General features: G+C 41.8%; 1 protein-coding gene across 2 annotated transcripts in view; it reads left to right on the forward strand.

Moving 5' to 3' along the window:
• The first annotated feature begins 1,489 nt into the window (after positions 1–1,489).
• The window catches only part of nkd2b (NKD inhibitor of WNT signaling pathway 2b), a 29,621-nt gene continuing 10,437 nt past the window's right edge, over positions 1,490–20,673 (forward strand). For both annotated transcript variants that reach the window (XM_033639828.2, XM_033639829.2), the window contains exons 1-3: positions 1,490–1,793; positions 1,900–1,926; positions 2,032–2,123. In XM_033639828.2, coding sequence (XP_033495719.1) covers positions 1,769–1,793; positions 1,900–1,926; positions 2,032–2,123 — 144 coding nt within the window. In that variant the 5' untranslated portion in view covers positions 1,490–1,768. The remainder of the gene's footprint in view (positions 1,794–1,899; positions 1,927–2,031; positions 2,124–20,673) is intronic.

Here is a 20,673-nt window from a genome sequence, read left to right on the forward strand (position 1 = left end):
CCTGAAAACCATGAATGGAGCCGTGTGGAGAGCCACACCAACAGAGGACGCGGTTTCACAACGACACATGAGCTGCCAAACCAGCGCTCAGTGCGTCAAGGTAAACAAGGCCTACAACCGGAAGTCAATTAATGTGCTTTTCAAAATAAAAATACATTTGGTAAAACTGGAAATTCAAACATAATTGGGTGTGAATGGACAGATAGCCCATAGTTTAAAATTGTTTACTCAGAGGTTTCGTTGCATTGGTTAAAATTTGTAACATTTATAGTCTACTGTCTGGAGAAAACAATAAGTAATCAAACACAAAATTTACTGCAAAGAAAACATATATAATTAGTGAAACTGAACAGCCTGCTGGTTATAGCTTATGAAAAGAGAGGGTTTGCTTGGTTTGGTGTATACTGAAAACTTTATTATTATTATTATTAGTAGTAGTAGTAGTACTAGTAGCCTAGTGTACAGTTTTTTCTAACAAACGTTTTAACATTTCTTCCGGTAATGTGCAGCTGAATGAGCCATTTCTTAGCTCAAGGACAACAAACTTTATGAGCTACTGATCTGTTATCTTTAGATATTGCAGCTAATATTATGTTTTTACAACAAATTCACAAAAAAACAAACACTTGCACCATTAAAGGTTGCAAATCAGTGAGTGTACCCAAGTATTTTTCCCTTTAGTATGACATAAATAATTCCAAGATTTAAAGGCCCAGTGTGTAGGTTTTAGTGCCATCTAGTGGTGAGGTTGCAGATTTGAAACTTCTCCTGTGTGCCAGGCACGTACAAGAACTAAAAATGCTAATGACCCTACCTAAAGCCATTGGGTTTTTTTGGTTTGTTTTTTTTTTTTAATTTAATTTTTGTACATTCTGGGTTACTGCAGAAAGAAACATGCGTTCAACATGGTGGTGAAAAAAAGCCCTGCTCCTTATAAACGGCTCATTCCAAGGTAACGAAAACACAGCAGGTCTCATTTTCAGCTGTCTATAAACATATTTATGCGTATTATACACCATCTCTGCCAATGGTAGTCCATAAATCCTACACCCTGGGCTTTAAATTTGAGCTGGCACTGGCAGCAACTTGTGTATTTGTTGTCATTTTGCACACTCTGTGAAGACTAAGTGAATAATAAGTTGTTTAAAACAATGATTTGGCCCATAATAATCAGCACAATGTGATTGCTGCAACCCACATTGAATGAAGAATTGGAAATCCTTCATTATAGTTAACTGGATTTATGATCAAATGGATTTTAATCATCCATGTTCGCTTATGGCAAGCTGTTTGGAACCACCTTTTAAAAAAAATAATAATAATAAAAATTCTATGAATATTTTGCACATTGAGTTGATACACTGCTTGCAACGTTTTCATCAATATTGACATTTTATTTTGAAAGGCACTAACCGGAAGTACCGTCCCTGCTCGCTGTGTCTTGACGCTGCCGTGATCTCTTGCTCTTCAAAGCGCTTCTACTCTCAGTTGGACTGAAGGGAAGTCTGGAGACAGACAGCGAGTGTTGCCCTGTCTCCTCCACAGAGCTTTTACATTTATTATTCACAGATTCATCTCGCCTCTGCACGCGCACAACTGATGCTTCAATGAACACGCGACTTTATTACCTGCCTCTGGATGAAGTTGGAGTTTTCTTCCTGCAGAACAAACACAATGTGACCATGCTGAAGCAGTGACTGCGTTATCCTTGTCCGATATCGGAGTATACCTTTATTGATCCGGGGGGGGGGGGGAGAGGGACGTGAGCATGGGAAAACTTCAGTCAAAACATGGTGAGAAAAGTTTGTCATCATTGAATAACAACATGCTAAAGTATTTCTATTATAGTCTTATAATAAACTAACGATTGTCTGTTTTGCATCCTTCTCTCTGATAAAGCGTGTAAGCGCAGAGAAAACCCTGAAGGTGAGGATTTTGTTATATTAGGGTTAATAAATGATGATAATAAGATAAAGTAGGTTGAGTTTAAGGTGTGTATGTGCTGATCGGTGTGTTTCCTCCGTGTCTCAGGAGACAGTTTTGTTGTAAACGCTTTCCTCCGGAGAGGGATGGAGGAATGTGAGAGGTACAGCGCGACGGATCAGAAGCTGAAGAACATGCAGGTATAAGGCATTCATCTTCTCTTTAATTTTAAGTCATTGCAAGTAAATGAAAAGACTGCACGGCTAGTAAGTTTACTCTTAATGACAAGTCCGACTGTGTGCAAGCTTTTATTCTTAACTCCGTGCATTTCCAAGAGTTACACAAAAATGAGCGCCCATAAAATCAAAGATGGTTTATGTTGGCAAAGATATTTCTTTGATCCTGTTCTGTCTGAATTGTCATTTTTTCAAGTTGCATGTGAAACATTCATGTTCACTTTTACTTGAACTAAATTCATTATTGGAAAAAGACTGTGCCAGGTGTGTGTGTGTGTGTGTGTGTGTGTGTGTGTGTGAGTGTGTGTTTGCTGATGAGATGAGCCTGTCAAGCACTTCAAAGTTGTCTGGTTGAAGCTGTTACATTCCCTCTTCTTGAAAGATGAGCTGAAAACATCTTGACTTGAGGGGAAGGCAAACTGTATTCATAAGCATGTGTGAAGACACGCCGATGTCTTTGCAAAGTTGTAGGCTTGTTGTTCTTTCTGTCATGTCTGGCTCCGGCACAACACTGCAGTGGTTATTCCCCTGCCAGAATCACTGGATGGGTTATGACAGCCATGAGCCCCGTGTGTGAAGCGGCTTGGCAAAGCTGCACACACATATATACACACACACACTGAGAGAGACACACAGGCTGGATGGAAAGGTAGTCGTTTCTCAGACTGAGGGATATAACGTTTGCTCTTGTGGCTGCTGGCATCATGACTCAGGGCTGTGTCTTTTTCCTCAATGCCTCCCATTCTAGTGCAGCTCCCAGTGGGCAGCCCTCCGTAGCATAACATTACATCACTTCAATTAGTGTGTCGTTTTTTTGAGGGGTACAAGAGTCCCGCGCTCGCAGACAGAACACTGCGAGAAGTTCACACAGAGGTACTGACAATCTTGTGAGGTGGGTGGCTGTAATAGTGGAAGAGTTATGGATTATATCAGGGCTATAAACCGCCCACTCATGGCAAATTAAAAGAGAACTTTACTCTGCTTCAGAGGAGTCTGAGTTCACACTCCCCTCAAGGAAAACCACCAAAGGCTTGAGCTTGGCACTTATTAGTAGGTGGGTCCCACCCTCGCTTCTATCAAAGTCAGGCCCCTGATTTATTTTGTGTCATTAGTTGGTTACATTAGAGGCTCCTTCACAGACCAGAACTGGATAACTATCAGCATTTAGCTAACCAGCCCATTACTCTTCCTGTTTGCTTTGCTTTGAGACTAATTTGGGATTGGTTTAGAGGAGGTGGACCAAGGTAAATGCACTCACATCTGTGACATCCTGGTCTTGATATGTACTGAGGGTAAAATATTGCAAAGGAAATAGCAAGTAATGCTTTTTAAGGCAGAAAATAACATCATAATGACCTTTTATTTGCATTTCCACTTACTCCTGCAATGTTCTTTTTGCCATATCACACAGGCTGTATGTTTTACATATTTTTTGTGCTGGATGTAACAAAACCCAAAGCATGATGCTAAGTAGAGTTGAAATGATAACCTCTTTAATTGAAAATGTTTTGAGAAATACTTTGTTAATAATTAATTGATACATCATTTAGGTCATTTTTCAAGCAAAAAATGCAAACATTTTGTATTTTTAGCTTCTCAGTCATGAGAATTTGATGCTTTTTATTTGTCTAATGTGACATATCTTTGGATTTTGGACTGTTGGTTGCATAAAACAAGCAATTTTGGCCTTTGGGAAATGGTATTGGGTTTTTATTTCAGAATTTTCTGGCATTTTATAAACCAAACAATACTTGATTACAAGGGCATTGATTTTGTTTCACAAATATGAAACTCCTCCTGAAAATTTTGAGCGCTAAACACTTAATTTCCTGCATTCTGGTGAATTTTTATGCACGAATTTGTGTCTTTTCTGCATCAATATATGGTAGGATTATCCTTAATTTTGACAAGATCAAAGCCCTCTGCTACTATGTTTTTTATTGGCGGCAACAAACTCACATATTCTCAATATTAAGGGGTGTGTGTCCTCTGCTCCCCCCCGAAATTGACACCTATGATTCATTAATGTTAAAATAATGTGCAGATTAACTGATAATGAACATATTGATTAGTTGCAGCTCTAACGCAAAGTATCAAATGCCAAACAATTCAGTATCATAACTGAAACTGATACTATGAGGATACATTAGATACAGAGGCAATATGTGACAGCCTGTTCGTATACAGTGACAGATCTGTTCACGCTGTTTGAAATCAGCCTATGCTTACATTAATGTAAAGATGGATGATGTCCCCAGGGATGTTTCTCTTGCTGTATAGTTTCCCATCCTACAGACTTTCAGCACAGATAGAATTTATCTCTGCTGCAAGATGGTAACGCCATTTCCTCCTCTGATCCTGCATACTGTTAATTAATACCTCTCCAGGATCGGATTACATTGTCACATTTCCAGATATAATTATTGGATTACGAGTTCTTAGATGTCTGGGGTTTAGACCGTGATTAAACAAGTCCAAGTCAAATAGAAAATGGCAGTAATTATATCATTTTTTTAAGAGGATTTGAAGTTTTTAGATGGATTTCAGCCACATTTTCGCCTCATATAGCTCTCTGGTTTCACCACCTAGTCTTGGTTGATGAGCAGCAGGGACAGTTGAAATTACTTATGATTTTGTACAGGAGGAGATTGGCCAAACACGCTGTTTAGCTCTGACCATCCCCCTCCTCATTGTCAAATGGGGGAGTAGGATTCCTGAGCTGTCTGGCTGCGACTTCAAAGCACAGAGCTGGGAGTTATAAAAGGGCTCTGATATCAGTGGAGCCTCCGAACCCTCACCCCTCTATCCCCCTGCCCTGTCCTGGGGGATGGGCTGAAGGATGGAGTACAACCAGGAGAAGAAAAAAAACAAGCGCTAACATCAGTTTGTGTAAACTTGTAAATCTCCTCAGTGAAGCAGTCATTTCTATTCAGCAAACTGTGAATGCTTTGCAGCGCTTTGGCGAGAAATAACAAAAGATCAAAGGGTGCAAAGACCTGTTTAAATATTGATATTCCTGCAAACTGTGATTCAAGATTGCAGCTGGCTTGTTGCCGTCAGTATGTAACCCTATATGCTCCTTTAAGAGTGGTATTAGCTGACAAAGAGAGCGTGATTCAGCAGGATGACTTGGCTCATCCTGGCTACAGTCATCACACTTTTTGACATTTCTCTGCAGGTGCTTGAGACACGTCTTTCCCGTCCAAGCACCTGGTGTAATATAGAAATATTACAGGTGAGATCAAAGTGGGAGTCCAAGGATAATCGTCCACCTCACCCTCCAAAAATGAGTCTAGTCTGCGGTTATTGAATATATAAAATATATAAAAAACTCCAAACTCTGTACTTATCCAAACCTGCGTTCGTTAGTGGAAGAGCTCTGTGAAGGTTCACTGTGTTTCACCTCTGGAAACATCAACACATCAACAGTCCAGACCCTCACACACACACACACACACACACACACACACACACACACACACACACACACACACACAACCACAGTGCTTCATTTTGGAGCTTCAAACAGACATGCTTGGATGCCCAAATAATGACAGGCTAATTCAGCCTTTCAGCACCATCTTTTGTCTCAAAGCTTCCCACAGACTTGGCCTGTGAAGAGGGAGTGTGTCAACATTTTAAATTCCACAACAAAGACCTTTATTATTCCACTTTGAAAGGTTAATAATATCACACTTGAAGTTAAAAAGGCTCAGTTAGGGATTCGGCTGGATGCGACGAAGTGCCAAAAGGGCCGAGACGCAAATTTATTTTGACTTGCGGAGAGTTACACAGCACTCACCCCTCAATAATAAATTTAGTTTAAGAGCAGAGTTCCCAAGCAGCTCACTCAACTAATTGTAAGCTAATGTTTTTTTAACATTCATTTGGAATCTGTGAATAAGACTTTCCCCTTATATAAAAATCCTCATTTGGCGATTCTGCTCAAAATGGATGTTTTGTTTGGACAGTTTTTGCTGCTGGGCATTTGGGGATATCTTCTAGTCACCATGTTCATTTTGAGTTAGCAGTATTTGATTTGGAGCTGAGGCTGGGATATCTGTGTAATCTTAAGGCTGTGGCCCTAAATGACATTTTATTTTTTAGTGTAAGTTTAAAACTGAGGTCATATCTGTTTTTGAGTTGTGTGCAGTGGATACAATCCTGGAGCTCCTGCAACTACTTGAAGATTTCTTTTAAGAAATATCCCATCAGCAACATCTCATGACTTTTCCCTTCTGCCTATCTTATGAACACAAATGACTACAAAAAGCCCATCCCTGATGCAGCACTACCAGGGTGCAATAGCCTACATGGTGGAGAGGAGACAAAAAGGTGTGCTCATATATGTACTGCTTTTGAAGGGACTTGAAGGCATTTGGAGAGTTTGTTTTTTTCCACCCCTTCTTTTTTTTTCTTTTTTTTGGAAATTGGCTTCACAAGAAGGCGAGCTGTGAGCCTTCATCTCTGAATGAAAAGCATGTGGCTGGCATCCAGAACAGCGGGGTCTTTCAGCACAGCCCCGGCAGACATCTGTTCCTGGTTTGTACAGCAAAATCCTGGAGCAGGGAGAGGGGCTGTGGTGGGAGGGGGTGGTGGGGAAGAGGAAAAGAGGAGGAGGAGGAACTGGGGGGTTTAAGGGTGTTTTTTTTCATGGGGGAGATATTTGAGGGGTTTTAAAGGTAGTGGGGGAAGGGGAGTAATGGAGAGACTCATCCACCTTGTTCCTTGCGTTGTCTGGGGGGGGAGGCAGGAGCTGACCATTGATCTCACCTTACCAAATCACACCGCTCTCTTGGGCCTCTTCTTTCTACGCTGGCTGCCATTTGTCCAGAACAAACATTCATCTCTCTGTCAGCGTAAACATCATCACCTGGTTGGCTCCGACACTCGTCACAAGTGCGAGATGCTAGTTTTAGCCGTTCTTTCATGTTGGAGTGTTTAAGTGCGTATCACCACATGGCTTCGCCTGTGAGTCAGAGGTCGAGTCCCTCTCAGTCTGTCTGTGTTTGCGAGTGAATGACTGAGTGAGAGGCAGAGAGTGGTTTGTGTGGCCTGGGCCCTAATGGAGAAAGACATTAGAAACACTGCAGGCAGATTAAATGTTTATTTTTCTGAGGATATTTATACGGCCTGAAGTACTTTGAAGGAGTTTGCTCACTTTCACCCTAATTCCCCTGTGACCTGCACTCATGAAGGGAGCAAGGCCTCTCTCTGGGCATCAGGAGGAATCTGAGTCATCACACATTGGCTCACAATCCGTCAGCACAAACCAGGGCTGGATTTATTTATCAGGAGGCGTCTGGGATAAAATGAACCGTGGGCCCCCATTAACCCTCCCACCCCTTTGATTTTTGGGTCCAAATTACATTTTTACACAGGACCTGAGTTTAGGATAAATCCCGAGGCCACCTTTAGTATCATAATATTTTGATTTTTATTGTGCTGTAGTGATGCATTTTACCAAACAAATTTGCGCTTACAATTATCAAATTTTTTATACGCATTTTCATATTACGTACCATTAATTCGTACTGTGCCGAGGTACAGTTGCCAATCCTGTCCACTATCCTGCCGCTCAGCTTTCACGATTAATGCTGTCCTGTACCCAAGTACACTGCAGCCATCATCTACGTGACATTTTTGCTGTGCTACAGCAAAGAAAAGGGTGCCGCAGACTGACACTGCTGCCCTAAGAGCTGCCATCAGTGGGGACCAGCATAGCAGCGAGGCGAAGCTCTACTTCTAGCCAGAGGAGGTGCTGCTACTACTGTCTGCGGCAGGCTGTGCTGCCCTCTGATATAGAGGCATCAGTATTGAATTGAGACTGTTGCATAACCTGACAAAAACTCCTTTTAGTGGCCCTTAATAGCAGTCCACATCTGTGTTTTGGTGCAGTTGGTGTTTACAAGTACCATTCTGAAGAACACATCAACCATATTCGGGAAAACCTTTTCAAGTGGAATTGGGCACAGATCAGCATACCACGTCTTGGTTATCGTACACTAATCAGCAACTGGTCTTTGGGGTCAAGTGTACTCAGATCTGGGTCCTTAATGGCCACTTAGAGAACCTGATGTCACCTATTTTATCCAGTTGGTAATCTAGAGAGTTAAACATTTGGGAAGTATGTTTATTTCCCTCTCTTGCATCCTTCACTCTGAGTTAGATCAGATTAGAAGACTGATACCACTCTTATATCTGTACAGACAAATATGAAGCTACAGCCAGCAGCTTATCTTAGCGTAAAGATTGGAAACGGCTAACCTGACTACAAACCACCTACAAGCACATCTAAAGGTGCTTTCAGACAGCGAGTGGTTGCCACTGTCTGAGAGCACCTTAAGGCCACATTCAGACCAACAGTCTGAAAAAACACAGCTCTCTCATTCATGTGAATGGATCCAGTCCGGTGGTGTAGCTGGGTTGCCAAAGTAGTGCCCTCCAGCAAAACAAAACAAAACAAAAAATGCAGGGTTGCCCAAAAGAAAAAGTTGAACTTGGCTCAAGATTTGATGTAATGCAGCGCCATTTGGCAAAGTTCTGAATTAGCCAATCACAAACATGCAAGATAACATTCCTGGTGGATTACTGTGATCACTGTATTTCCACTGTTTACCTCGCTATCTTCAAAACATTATGAAACAACACACCCCCACCGATGCATGTCAAGATCATTACTTATCACGTTACATCTCGTTTGGTTGGGAAGTCACATGTCCTGTTAAAAAATAGTCCCCGAAAAAGAGGTGTGACATGTAAATTTTTGTTACGTTTGACAGAGTCAGTCAACTGTTTTCCCCTGTTTATGGTCTTAGTGCAAAGCTTAGCTTACCAGGTCCTGGCCTTAGCTTCATATTTACTGTACAGACGTGACAGTGATATCAGTCAATAATATAAGCATGTTATATAGCATATAAATGCCTATTTTGCCAAGGGTATCATAAAAGAATAGGCGTATCAAAATACATATAACTCACAACAGCATTTTATCCACATGGCATATTGGTATATGAATGTAGATTTCTCTTACTGCTCCAAAGAGAATAGTATATATTTAGACAAGAGAAATGACAGTCGCTTCCTTCATTAGTGGAGCTCTTATCTGCAGACATATGGAATGAAGCTCTGTCGCCTTTGGAGCTATCTCCCTCCCATCATCGCTGCTTTGAAGTCGCTTCTTGTCACTGCTTTTCATGATATTTATGAGTTATCTGATTGAGCACTTCAGAGAGATCAGCACAGGCGCAGATTGCAGCAAGCCACCGAGCATGCAATTATATGTGAATATCTTAACTTCCTGAGTGGAGCCCCTCCCAGGTTTTCAGTGACACGACGTGACCTAGACGTGCATGGTCAGTGATGACAGCAGGGAGACCTCACTTCCCCTTCATGGTTAGAGTGCCGGTGGCTGTTTGGGGCAGCCCCGCCTAGGGTTAACACTGGTCTGTGTCTTTGCTCTCGCTCCCTGCCAGGGGAAAGAAAATACCTGAAGCTGGAGCCCAGTGCTTAGCGCTGACATTTTTGGCAAAGGCTGCTGGATCCAAGTCTGTGTTTGATCTTATGCTTCTCCCAGCCAAGTAAAACACCGGGAGACTCAAAGGTTATTACATTTTAGTGTGTAAGGTATGTTTCCACATAAACCCCTGTTCCCCCTTAGAAAGCTTTAGCTCTTTTCCAAGTGGACTTCATTTTGCAAGCCTTAGAGCAGCCGAGGGAATATCATATTTTTTCAGTTATGGTTGTTGGTGGTGTTTTTATATGCTATCATTATAGTCATTGTTAATTGATTACATTGTTTAAACTACATCCTCAGTGAGCGTAGAGTGCATGTGCGGCGCTCAGGGAGGACATAGAAAGCGTCAATGTATAACTGGAACATTATCAGAAGAGGCATTGCAGATCTATGTTTGCTCAATATTTTGTTGCTTTAAATATTTGCAGATTGAAAGGGAGAATGAGGTTTCACTTGTTTGTTTAAAGAGGACAGGGGATTCCTCTTTTGGACATGGGTTTGTTATCCTATGAATTCAGCCAGTGGAAACTTGAGATTGTCTCCACAAAGGTCAGTTGCTGACCTGACATATATTCCACAAGACAAGCACAGAGGGGAAACTAAATAGCAGTGTGCAGCACAATAGCCTGATAGATATGAATGACTTAGTACATAAATCCTTGGCATGGATACCTCTACTTTTGTTGTGCGCGTAAGAAAAAAAATACATACAATCTCAACAAAAATGGTGTTAAACATAACCCAAAAACGTCTCTTTGGTTCATAATCATAGGGGAACCTATTTTGGTGTTACATGGCACCCATCTTTTAAAGGTGCTATGCAGCACCTTTGTCAGATAGTGCTATATAGAGCCATTAGAGGTGCCATATAGCACTACATTGTTTTTAAATTTTTGAGCCTGGGTGTCCTTGAGTAATGACAGATAATAGCATTAATTATAATTATGTTATGTTATAATTTTACTTTAAATATGAATGATTGTCAGTTATTTCTTATGAAATGTTGCCGTAAAAGATTCAGAATCCTAGACTTAATACTTGCTGATGAACACAATAGGTTCTCTTTTCAAACCTGCAATTTTTGTCAAGCATATGGGGCCAAGAAGTTTAAAGTCACTGTTTCAATGTATTATCTAATGGAAATACACCAGCCATATTTACACTGCCTGGTTAAGGCGGGAATATTGTGTAATGTTCTGTATGTAAGGTATGATAGCGGAAAGGGGGGGTAGAGATGTCTTGTCTCTTAGCAGGGAACAGAGGTAGTAACAGCCCCGTAATGAGGTCTGTGTAAAATGTAAAACCAGAAAGGCATGACCAAAGGTGGAACGGGTGTGACGTTTTGATTACGTATTACAGTGACCCACCACACGAGGTTAAAAAGCCGCTGTTAGCAGTTAGTGGCTAACTCAAAGAAGAAGATTCTCACCCTCTTAGCAGAGGATGAAATCAACCCACAGTAGTTGATTGTGATTGACATGTTATGTCAATCAAGTGCTGCCGACATGTATGTTAAATGTCACACAAGAGGCCAACGCTGTTGTTACATGTCACACCCATCACGTCTCTTTTGGCTGGGATGCAGTGTATAATCACACACTGGAGCTGAATGATGCTACCGTCGTTTGGTTCTGTGTGAAAATGCAAAGGAGGCATAAAGAAGGGGCTTTGTAGAGGCCCTAAAGAGTGATCTCTGTGTAAGAAGGGTTACTGTTTGTATGGCATTTTAAAGTAGTGTTGTATTCTTTCCTCAGTAAATTAAACTAAGCAAACAAACAAACCAGTGGAGAACCTCTAGAGAACAATACAGGAGCTTAAAAGGTTCTCCACCTGATCTTCAGCTTAGTTTATTTTATTTTATGGGTGACAGAACCAGTGGAGAACCTCTAAAGAACCATAGAGGGGCTTAAAAAGTTTTGGGTGTCACAGCAGTGCTATAAAGCACCTAAACCCACGCCACAGAGCCAACATTTTTCAGAGGACATATAATCTCCAAAATGTGTTAAAAATTGAGTTGGACCTTTGTGTTTTCATAAACACTTCTTATGTTGTGATGCTGCATGCATCGTCTTTTGGCCCTTTGGTGGATTACATCCACTTTCTTTGTTGTTCTTGTATTAAAAGCAGTCAGAGTCACCCCTGAATGCTTCAAAACTGCGTTCTTGCTCCACATTCCTGAACCTGATGCCCTGCTAGGTTCGCGACTGGAGAGTGAAACACCACACACCACAAACCCTGGCTTCCTGTATGCTAAAAAAAAAAAAAAAAAAAAAAAAGCACAGTGGACAGAGGGCACTCAGAGCTGCTGGCATTGTTGGTCATTGTTGTGATATTGTGCTGTTTAAGGCCTCTACTTTCCTAAGTTTTCTTTACATGAAAATCAAGCATTCTGCAAAGGTGTTATGCTCATGGTTTATGCTCCAGGTGTCCCATGTGAGATTTAGGAGCATTGCTCAGATTCAAGTGTTTATTCCATACAAGGCATCAATACCTGAAGTTCATTCTAACAACACAAAAATGTGGAATTTATGGCAGAACTTTGCTCATAGGTGAACACATTTTACACAACATCCATCTTCCTGTCCTCAAGTTTCATATACAGAATGCCATAGCACAACATTTATCAAACACACCCAAACCCAGACCCCCGAGGAGTTAGGCATCTTTCTCCTCTGCTCTGAGCTGAGCCTCCCCCTCTTTGGGACCCCAAGCCTGCACATGTGTAGGTATCGCTATTACTCAGCTCATAAAACGCCACAGTCCCATCTGAAAGTGGTTAGCTGTTGAAACACACTAGCAGCTTCAAAGCTTGGATCCAGGCTCTGCAGACAGCACAGGCCTGGCCTGTCCTTCTGCACATCACATTCCTCTCCGATGGGGAATGGCTGCAAACTTGCTTTTGTTACACAAACCTGTTCCCATCAAAACCCTCAATGGGTCTCCATTAAAAGGAAGTGGTTTATTTTTGTCATGGGTGGTAATTTTTCTGGGGAATTAAATTCGGGAAGGAATGACTGCAGAGTGATTGTTGAGGAGAAATATGAAAACAGCGGCTCTAACAGTCTGCGCTGGTGTATTTATACACCGAAGCACCTTTTGTACTTTTTCTATATGTGACAAAAAGGGAGGGAGAGGATGAAACAGTGCTGAAAGAGGCCACTGTTCTCATTTCCTCTGAAGGCAGCCTTCTTTTCTTCCCCCACCCATTTCTTTCCTGAGCCCCGTCCACTTCAAAAGCTGACCTGGCCCTGTGTGTGCCATGTAACTTGTTTACCTAAAGGCTCATTTCAAATAAACAGCAGTTCTCCTTGAGATGCCTGCCCCCCTCACTGAGAGCCTTTCAAAGACACCATCTGCTTGTAGGAGGTGCTTCACTAAGAAAACGCTCTCTTCTAAATCAGGATTTTATTTCATGATATTGCTGCTGGGTGACTTTTGTTGCAGGTAGCTTTACAAAAAGCTTACAGTGTACCAAATGTGCTAAAACAGCGTCAGAAAGTAAGACCTTTAGCACATAGAAAATCTGCCTTTGAAAGTTTGCAGCAACAGTGATGATTTAAGCAGCAGATTTGCCAATAAATAAATATAGCAACGTTCTTAGATATGGGCGTCCTCTCCAAGGTCTTTCTCTATAAGCAGCACCTACTTCTTCATGTTGATAGGGGCTGACTGATCCTATCACTTCAAGAATGCCAGTGTATCAGAATATCTGAACTTTTACCCCCAGTGTCATGTGCTCGGCTTTGAGCACTACTCTGTACTGGCAGCACCTGATTATCTCATAGCTTTAAAGGTGTAATTGCACATCAGCCTCTTCAGCTTTTTGAAGCATAAAACGTCTTTCAAGCACTTTTATCAAACGTTAAGTGTCACACTTAGTGCTCTTAAGTGGACTGCCTCCAGACGTGCTGTGTGATAGAGCGCAAGCCTCCATCAGACTTGTAGCTTTATACCTGAGATAAGATAAGAATATACAAGCAGCTAAGCTAAGCTAACTCCGCTCATGTTTAAGTGCTCTTTCATATTGCCTCACGGCCCTGCTTTCCAGTAATTATGGCTGTGAAAGCAGCAGCTCTCTGTGCGCTCTACTGAGCTGCCCTCTGCACCATAGCCTTTTGATCTCTGCTTGTGCCATGGATGAATTACGTTCCAGAATTTCACACTGGGGAACAGTGTTTCAGACACACACAGCTAGTCTGTCAGGTCACTAAAGTGCACACATGGCAGCTTCGGTCCAAAAGGAAGAAGCACAGATGTTGCAGTCTCGCCGACTATGGCCTCAAAATCTCTGCGTGACATATTTCCGTGTCTGTGATGTGTCACAAATAAAAATTATAATTCATGGTTTGCACCATGCGGCTTTAAAATTCTTGTCTTGTAGCTAAATTCTCAAAAGTAATTCATCATAAGCATACTCTCATCCTTTTTCTTTTTTTTTTCCGACCAGTAATTTTCTTTGAGAATAATTCAACAAAAATATGAATGAGCTTTGCATGATTTTGGAGCTCCAGTAATTGGCCCATGTGCTACTTTTTTTTTTTTTTCATCTGTTCATCTTCAGCTTTCAACTTTGTCCCTTTTTTCATGGGAAGTTGCATCCCTTATGCCAAAGCATTACAGGCAGTGGCCCTTTGGCAGTGATCCATTTTATATGTCCAGGCTTCCTTCACATCGTCTGAATATCGTGGAGTCTCCTCTGCTTCCTGCACCCAGCAGGAGTGTATTTTTAGGAATCCTCAGGAAAACACTTGGTATTGACCCTGGGATGACCCACTGTCCAGTTCCAGGACTGTGAGGAACTTCACAGCTTGGAATTAAGCCTGTTCTTGCAGTGTCAAGAATTCTCGTGGTCTTTGAGACTGGCAATCCCAACCGGCTGCAGGAGACAGTCAGAGAGTTACACAACAACACAGAGAGAGAGAGCGAGACCGCAGATAAAAGAGGTTCAGCCACTTTGAATATGCAGCAGCTCTTTTTTTCTCTTCATGTCAGATTTAAGATATTTAGTGTCAGAAACTGAGCAGCAGTCTGCAAAGCCAAGACATTTTTCATCCAAAGCCTTAAATATTTTATAGTAAGGAGGAACAGTATCAATTATGCAAACAAGCGGTGTCTCCTGGGACCTGAGGTTTGGCAAGTGCCATTGAGAATAGTTAGGCTATAGCAGATGAGTTATTAGGGGCTCTGCCTGTGAGCTTGCCTGTCTACCTTGGTTATTTGTTGCATCCTACTGCACTGAACTCTGTATTTTGGCGGCCTGTGACCGACAAGCCTGATTCTCCCTGAGGGCTGAATGCAATAATAGTACAGTACAACAGCCGCCCGTCACTGTTTGCCCAGTATGCCGCGCAGATGGACATGTTGAGAGTTCATGCTACATTACCAGCTGATAGGTCACGGCTGCAAAAGCTCCTCTTATCGTGATCAGTCATACGGATCCGTACTTCTCTGTGTAAGTTACCCATAGGGAGCAGTAACTAGTGGACGGTAGAGCCGTGGTTTTGACCCTGAACCTGTTCTTATCCTGCTGGAAGACATGTTCAGGAAACCAGCAGGCAGCTCATCCACCAGCCCAGAAGCCCTTAACAGCAGGAGGAGTACCTCAGGTTTAAGTGAGCAGCCAAAAAGTCATTGTGGATTAGACTGACAGCATCATTCAAGTATGTACTGCGGTGATTCCCAGGGAGTACACGTTTTCTAATGGTTATGTGAAAAGCTCAATCTACTCAGGTAAATTCAACTAACTCAAATACAAATTAAAATTTGTAGTTGATTGGATAGAATATACACGCTTGTGTTAAAGAGGAAAATAAACAGCCGATATGAGTAAAAATGGGTGTGGCTCTTCAGCAAATTAAATGTTTAAATTGCTTATCAACCTGAGCCATGTGTCACAACGTGTTGCAATGTACAGAGAGTGAAAACATGCCAACAAGCAAGCAAAGTTGAAATGTGCAGCTAACATGTTAAAAGTAATAGATACATGAAATAGTGAATATGAATAAAGATATACATTTTTGAAGTAGTGTTGATTTTTAGCTAAATGCATGGATAAAACATTAAGATACTTAGCTAAAAGTAATCAATAAACATTTGAAATGGTTAAGACCTTAGACCAGTGGTTCTCAACTGGTCCAGCCACAGGGCCCAGATTTCTCCTTAGTCATTAGGTCCACACGGTTTAATACATTCAGCACCATACTTGCAATTGGACATGTTATCAAGCTAGTTTGCTGTCTCTGTCAAGTATTTGTCCTTTAGTTACTCACTCCACAGCAGGAAACAGCATTTAATAATAAAAGCTCTGTGCCGGAAATTCACTGTACTTTAAAATAAAGTGTGTTTTTTACATGTTAGCGAGTCACTTGCGGCCCAAACATAATTGACCTGCCACCAGCTTTTGGACCGTGACCCACCAGCTTTTGGACCGTGACCCACCAGCTGGGAACCACTGCCTCAGACTGTATAAAAGAAGTGGACATAGTCACCATGACGTTACCCAGTGGTTTGTGGAGTACCAATTTGAAACCTCGAGTTTGGCAAATTGGCTGTTGCCATCTTGGATTTTTGAAGCCAAAAGTGACTTTATTTAATTTAGAGGGTGGAGCTTTGGAGGAGATGGGGGTAGATCCCACTGTGAACCCGAGGACACCACTATGGTAGTGAGTAGTCCCTGAAAATGTAGCCAAGCTCTAAAGTATACCCTGCTTTCTCGTCTTTTTTACTCTAAATGGGACCGTAATTTGCAAAATAAACACTGTGTTGTGTTGGAGGAGACATGAAACTAGCAATGGAGACCATAAGCTCACTAGAAAAAAGTTAATGAGGTGATAAATCAAGTTAGACGTAAGCTCATTTCTGCTGGCCGTTAATAAGAATGCATGTTGAAGGCACTTCTGCTTCGGCTTCACTGTTCAGACCCTGGCTAAAACTTATGGGTACACAGTTGAAATAATTAAACTTAACTGATAAATGTTTGAGCATCTACCACCAGCAGTACAAATCCAAGCTTTACTAAAGCAACCTACACACTGACAAGCTGATTTTTGATCCACTTACCTTTCAATCCATTCATAAGAACATATTTGGCACAAGAAGTGTGTTGATGAAGAAGTACTTGAGTTCATCTGATTTGGCTGTGGAGGTACATCAGACAGAACATTTTGGGAACCACTCTACATGTAAAGCTTGGCTAGTGTTGCTGCTCTTCCACACTGGCGCGCAGCTGTCCTTCCCCAACATGGTTTGTTTACATTTCTCAGTCACCCACAGGAGCACTGTAACGCCTGTAGTTCCACCAGCCTCCAACCACAGAGCCTCGCCCCTATGAACTGCCAGGCCTGGTTTTCAAAGCTGTGACTCAAATCCCTTTCAGCTTAACAACACGAGGAGTGAAAACAGTGGTGTCGGTGGTTATCTCACAGGTGAGAGCAATTATAACTGACGTCTCAATACAAGACAGACAGCTGGAAATCTGACACTGACTATAGTACACAAAAAGCGCCCTTACAGGTGAGAGTGATTGTGTTGAAATGGTTTTTCGCCCAGTAGAAGCAGACAAGGCGGAGAGGTGCACAAAGCCATGTTGACTGTAACTGACAACCAGTTTGAAGACTTGTGTTGTACTAATCCTCTGGTTACACAAGGTCATCATCACAGCTGATCAGTTTCGAATACTGCTCAGCTTGACACTTGTGGAGAGTACCTACACGTTAGTGGTGGAGTTGCTTCAGATTGTAATGGGATTGGCGTTGCAGCAACCTCACCCACAACCTGGCATTCTCAGATCCACTGTGTTGTTTAAAGGGCCCGTGGAATGTGGAACAAATCCCCTCAGCTTTATCGGCCTGGGCGCGCTCCCCATTGGCCAGGCTTAAGAGCCAAGGGCCTGCGCGGGAGCTTACAGAATTTCACATGGAGGCCAGAAACAGAGGAACATCCTGTTTGAGTCTAACCGCCTGTCCCACACTGGCTTTGATATGCCGGCACTTTGTCCACTCGCTTCTTTCTTGTTTGTCAGGGTGTGTGTAGTTGTAAGAGTGTTTGAAATCCTGATTCCTTATGTCCCATCTAGTTTAAGTCTGGTGCTGCAATATATAAATGATTATAAATTGATAAATAACTTGGTTGGAATACTTGTTTAAATAGTTTACTTAGCATATTCAGCAAAACATTTGCTGTGTTTTGGGCTGTTATGCAAAAAAAAAAAAGATATTCAAAGACGTCACCTTGGACACTGGGAAATTGTGACAGGCATTTCTCTCAATTTCCTGACATTTTTTAGATTAAACATTAAAGCGTTAAACACACCTCATGTTGTGGGGCGTTGGTGGCTTAGTGGTAGAGCAGGCACCCCATGTACAAGGCTGTTGCCGCAGCGGCCCACATTCAAATCCAGCCTGTGGCCTTTTGCTGCATGTCATCCCCCCTTCTCTCTCCCCCTCTTTCATGCTTACCTGTCCTGTCCATTAAAGGCAAAATGCCCAAAAAAATATCTTTAAAAAAAAAACAAAAAAAACACACCTCAAGTTGGATGCAGTTACAAAATGTTGTGACAATTTCTCCGTGTTTTTAGATACAACCCAGATTTTTAATGGCATTTCACCAAACCCTTGAGAATGATTGACCTAGTAGGTAGAAAATAGTGGCTAAAGTCAGCTAACGTTTGCTAGTTATGTTAGCTAGTTACGTTAGCCTGATTTCAACGGTACACCTATATGCAGAGTTGAAAAATTAAAGAAATAAAGTTAGGTTATTACAACGTGTTGTGACAACTTCTCCATGTTTTAGCCACAACCCAGATTTTTAACACTTTTCACAGGACCCGTGGGAACGGTTGGCCTGGTAGGTAAACTTAGCTAATGTTTACTAGTTACGTTAGCTAGTAACATTAGCTTGACATCAGCATCCATATGCAGAGTTGAAAAATTAAAGAAATAATGTTAGCTAATGTTTGATAGTCACATTAGCTAGTTATGTTAGCCTGACATTAGCATCCATACGCAGAGTTGAAAAAATAGAGAAATAAAGTTAGCTAGCATTTTACGTTAGCTAGTTATGTTAGCCTGACATCAGCATCCATATGCAGAGCTAAAAAATTAAAGACATAAAGTAATACTCAAGCATTTGTACTCATCCATCAAAAAAAGACAGCAGTTGTGTCAGTTATGGATCCAACTGCACACAAAATAGTTACAGTATAGTTGACCAGACTCTCATACGCTTTTAATAGCTCGCCATGTAATGTTAGTAACGTAAGGGGGTGTGGAGAAGGGGGGTAATTTGTAATGACGATCAAGTCCACACCGGGCAAATTGGTCAAGTTATGGGAGTTGTATTGATCACATCCAACACCAACAGCAGTTTCAATTTTCTGATGATACCTACTGCCTGCTGATTCATCCAACCCTTAAATGTAGTCACGTTCGTCTATTTCTAATTCACGCAGTAAATGGATTCATCACTTCTGCCCTCCATCTGAATTTCACGCGTCATAGTCATGTGATTGCAACCAAGCTATTATTTTACATAGTAAGTTAAAATAGTTTAATTCATTTTTCATAAGTAGTATGCCTCATCATGACATGTAAACTTGAGACATGAACCTCTAAAGACTTATATGATTTTACCTGTTAAAATCCCAGAACAAAATAAAGTATACATTTTTCACTGCTAAAAGAACACATTTGACTAAACTTTTGTTAGAGCAGAGCATTAAATGTTTGAGTGCATAAAACACATGGCGGTGGTCATATTTAAGTCCACGCAGAGACTATTGCATTACACCACCAAGCGCTGTTACCTCAGAATTAAAGCAGCATGCTCTCTGTGGTGCAATCATCATGTGTGTGGCAACACATTTTAAACTTCAGTTTTTTGTGTTTCTGAACCATGACAGCCACTCTGTGTTGCTCTCTTTCCAGTAACTGATCAAATACATTAACAGGATTATGATCTACTACCTCTATAATTCAACACATTTGCCTAACCCAGATTCGTGAGTGCGATTCCAGTCACTGGTATGAAGCACATGGTTTCCAAGTCCCTACAGTAGCTGCCTGTGTGACAGCTGAGAGGAGGGCACTCCATTACACCAGACTCCTATCAAAGCCCACTTTAATGAAGGCAAGCTGATTACAGCACCGGTGACAGATGCAGGGTGGTCAGCCAGTGATGCTAATCTTTGTTTATGCCATCCAGCAGGTCATAATCAAAGTGAGAGAAAGATCAGTGAGAGGGTGAGCGTGCAGACTTTAGGAGATAGTCTCTCCTGATTGAAGGCAAGCGGGTGACTTTCAGTGGTTTACGTGCTGCTCTTACATAGACAGGCAAGCATGCTCATCTCTCCCCACAGCTGTTGTTATACTAGGACCGAAGAGGCTTCGCCCCAGTGATTCATGTCCTGCCAAGGGAGAGGTTTTGCCTCCTGTTTGACCTCAGAGAGAGTCCCTCTACCCTGAAAGGGCCATATCTGGGCCATCTTGGCCACATGGGGCTGGTCCAGATGACAGGATGGCATTCTGCTCTGATCTCATTTCCATTCATAGAAAGACATGTCAGGGCACATACATACCCTAATTAGTGGACAAAGGCACATTTTAGCTGTCTAGTAATGGCAGGGATTGAAAAGGTAAGGTTGAGGCTGAACTTGAAAATGCTCCAAACCCTTATTGAGAGTCCTTGGCTTAGTCATGACAACAGCGCACTGTTAGAAACCAAATCATTAAAACCTCCTTTTAGCTTGTGTTTATATTATGATGGACATTATTAGGCAGGCTAACTCCAACTCAGCAGTATATGCTGTTTGTTTTAATATTGCTACTCAATACTAGCTGAGGCCAATCTGCTCTGTTGACTCTGAGCACCATAATTACCCCGACTTGGACTGAAAACTGACGCCTGATGAACCAGAGGGAGAGAAAGCTTTCCATTCAGCCGCCAGGAGACCAACATATTGTTCTTTTACTGTCTTGCAAGAGAAGAGACAGAAGTTGTGCA

This window comes from Epinephelus lanceolatus, chromosome 10, assembly GCF_041903045.1.
Source record: "Epinephelus lanceolatus isolate andai-2023 chromosome 10, ASM4190304v1, whole genome shotgun sequence".
Taxonomy (NCBI): domain Eukaryota; kingdom Metazoa; phylum Chordata; class Actinopteri; order Perciformes; family Serranidae; genus Epinephelus; species Epinephelus lanceolatus.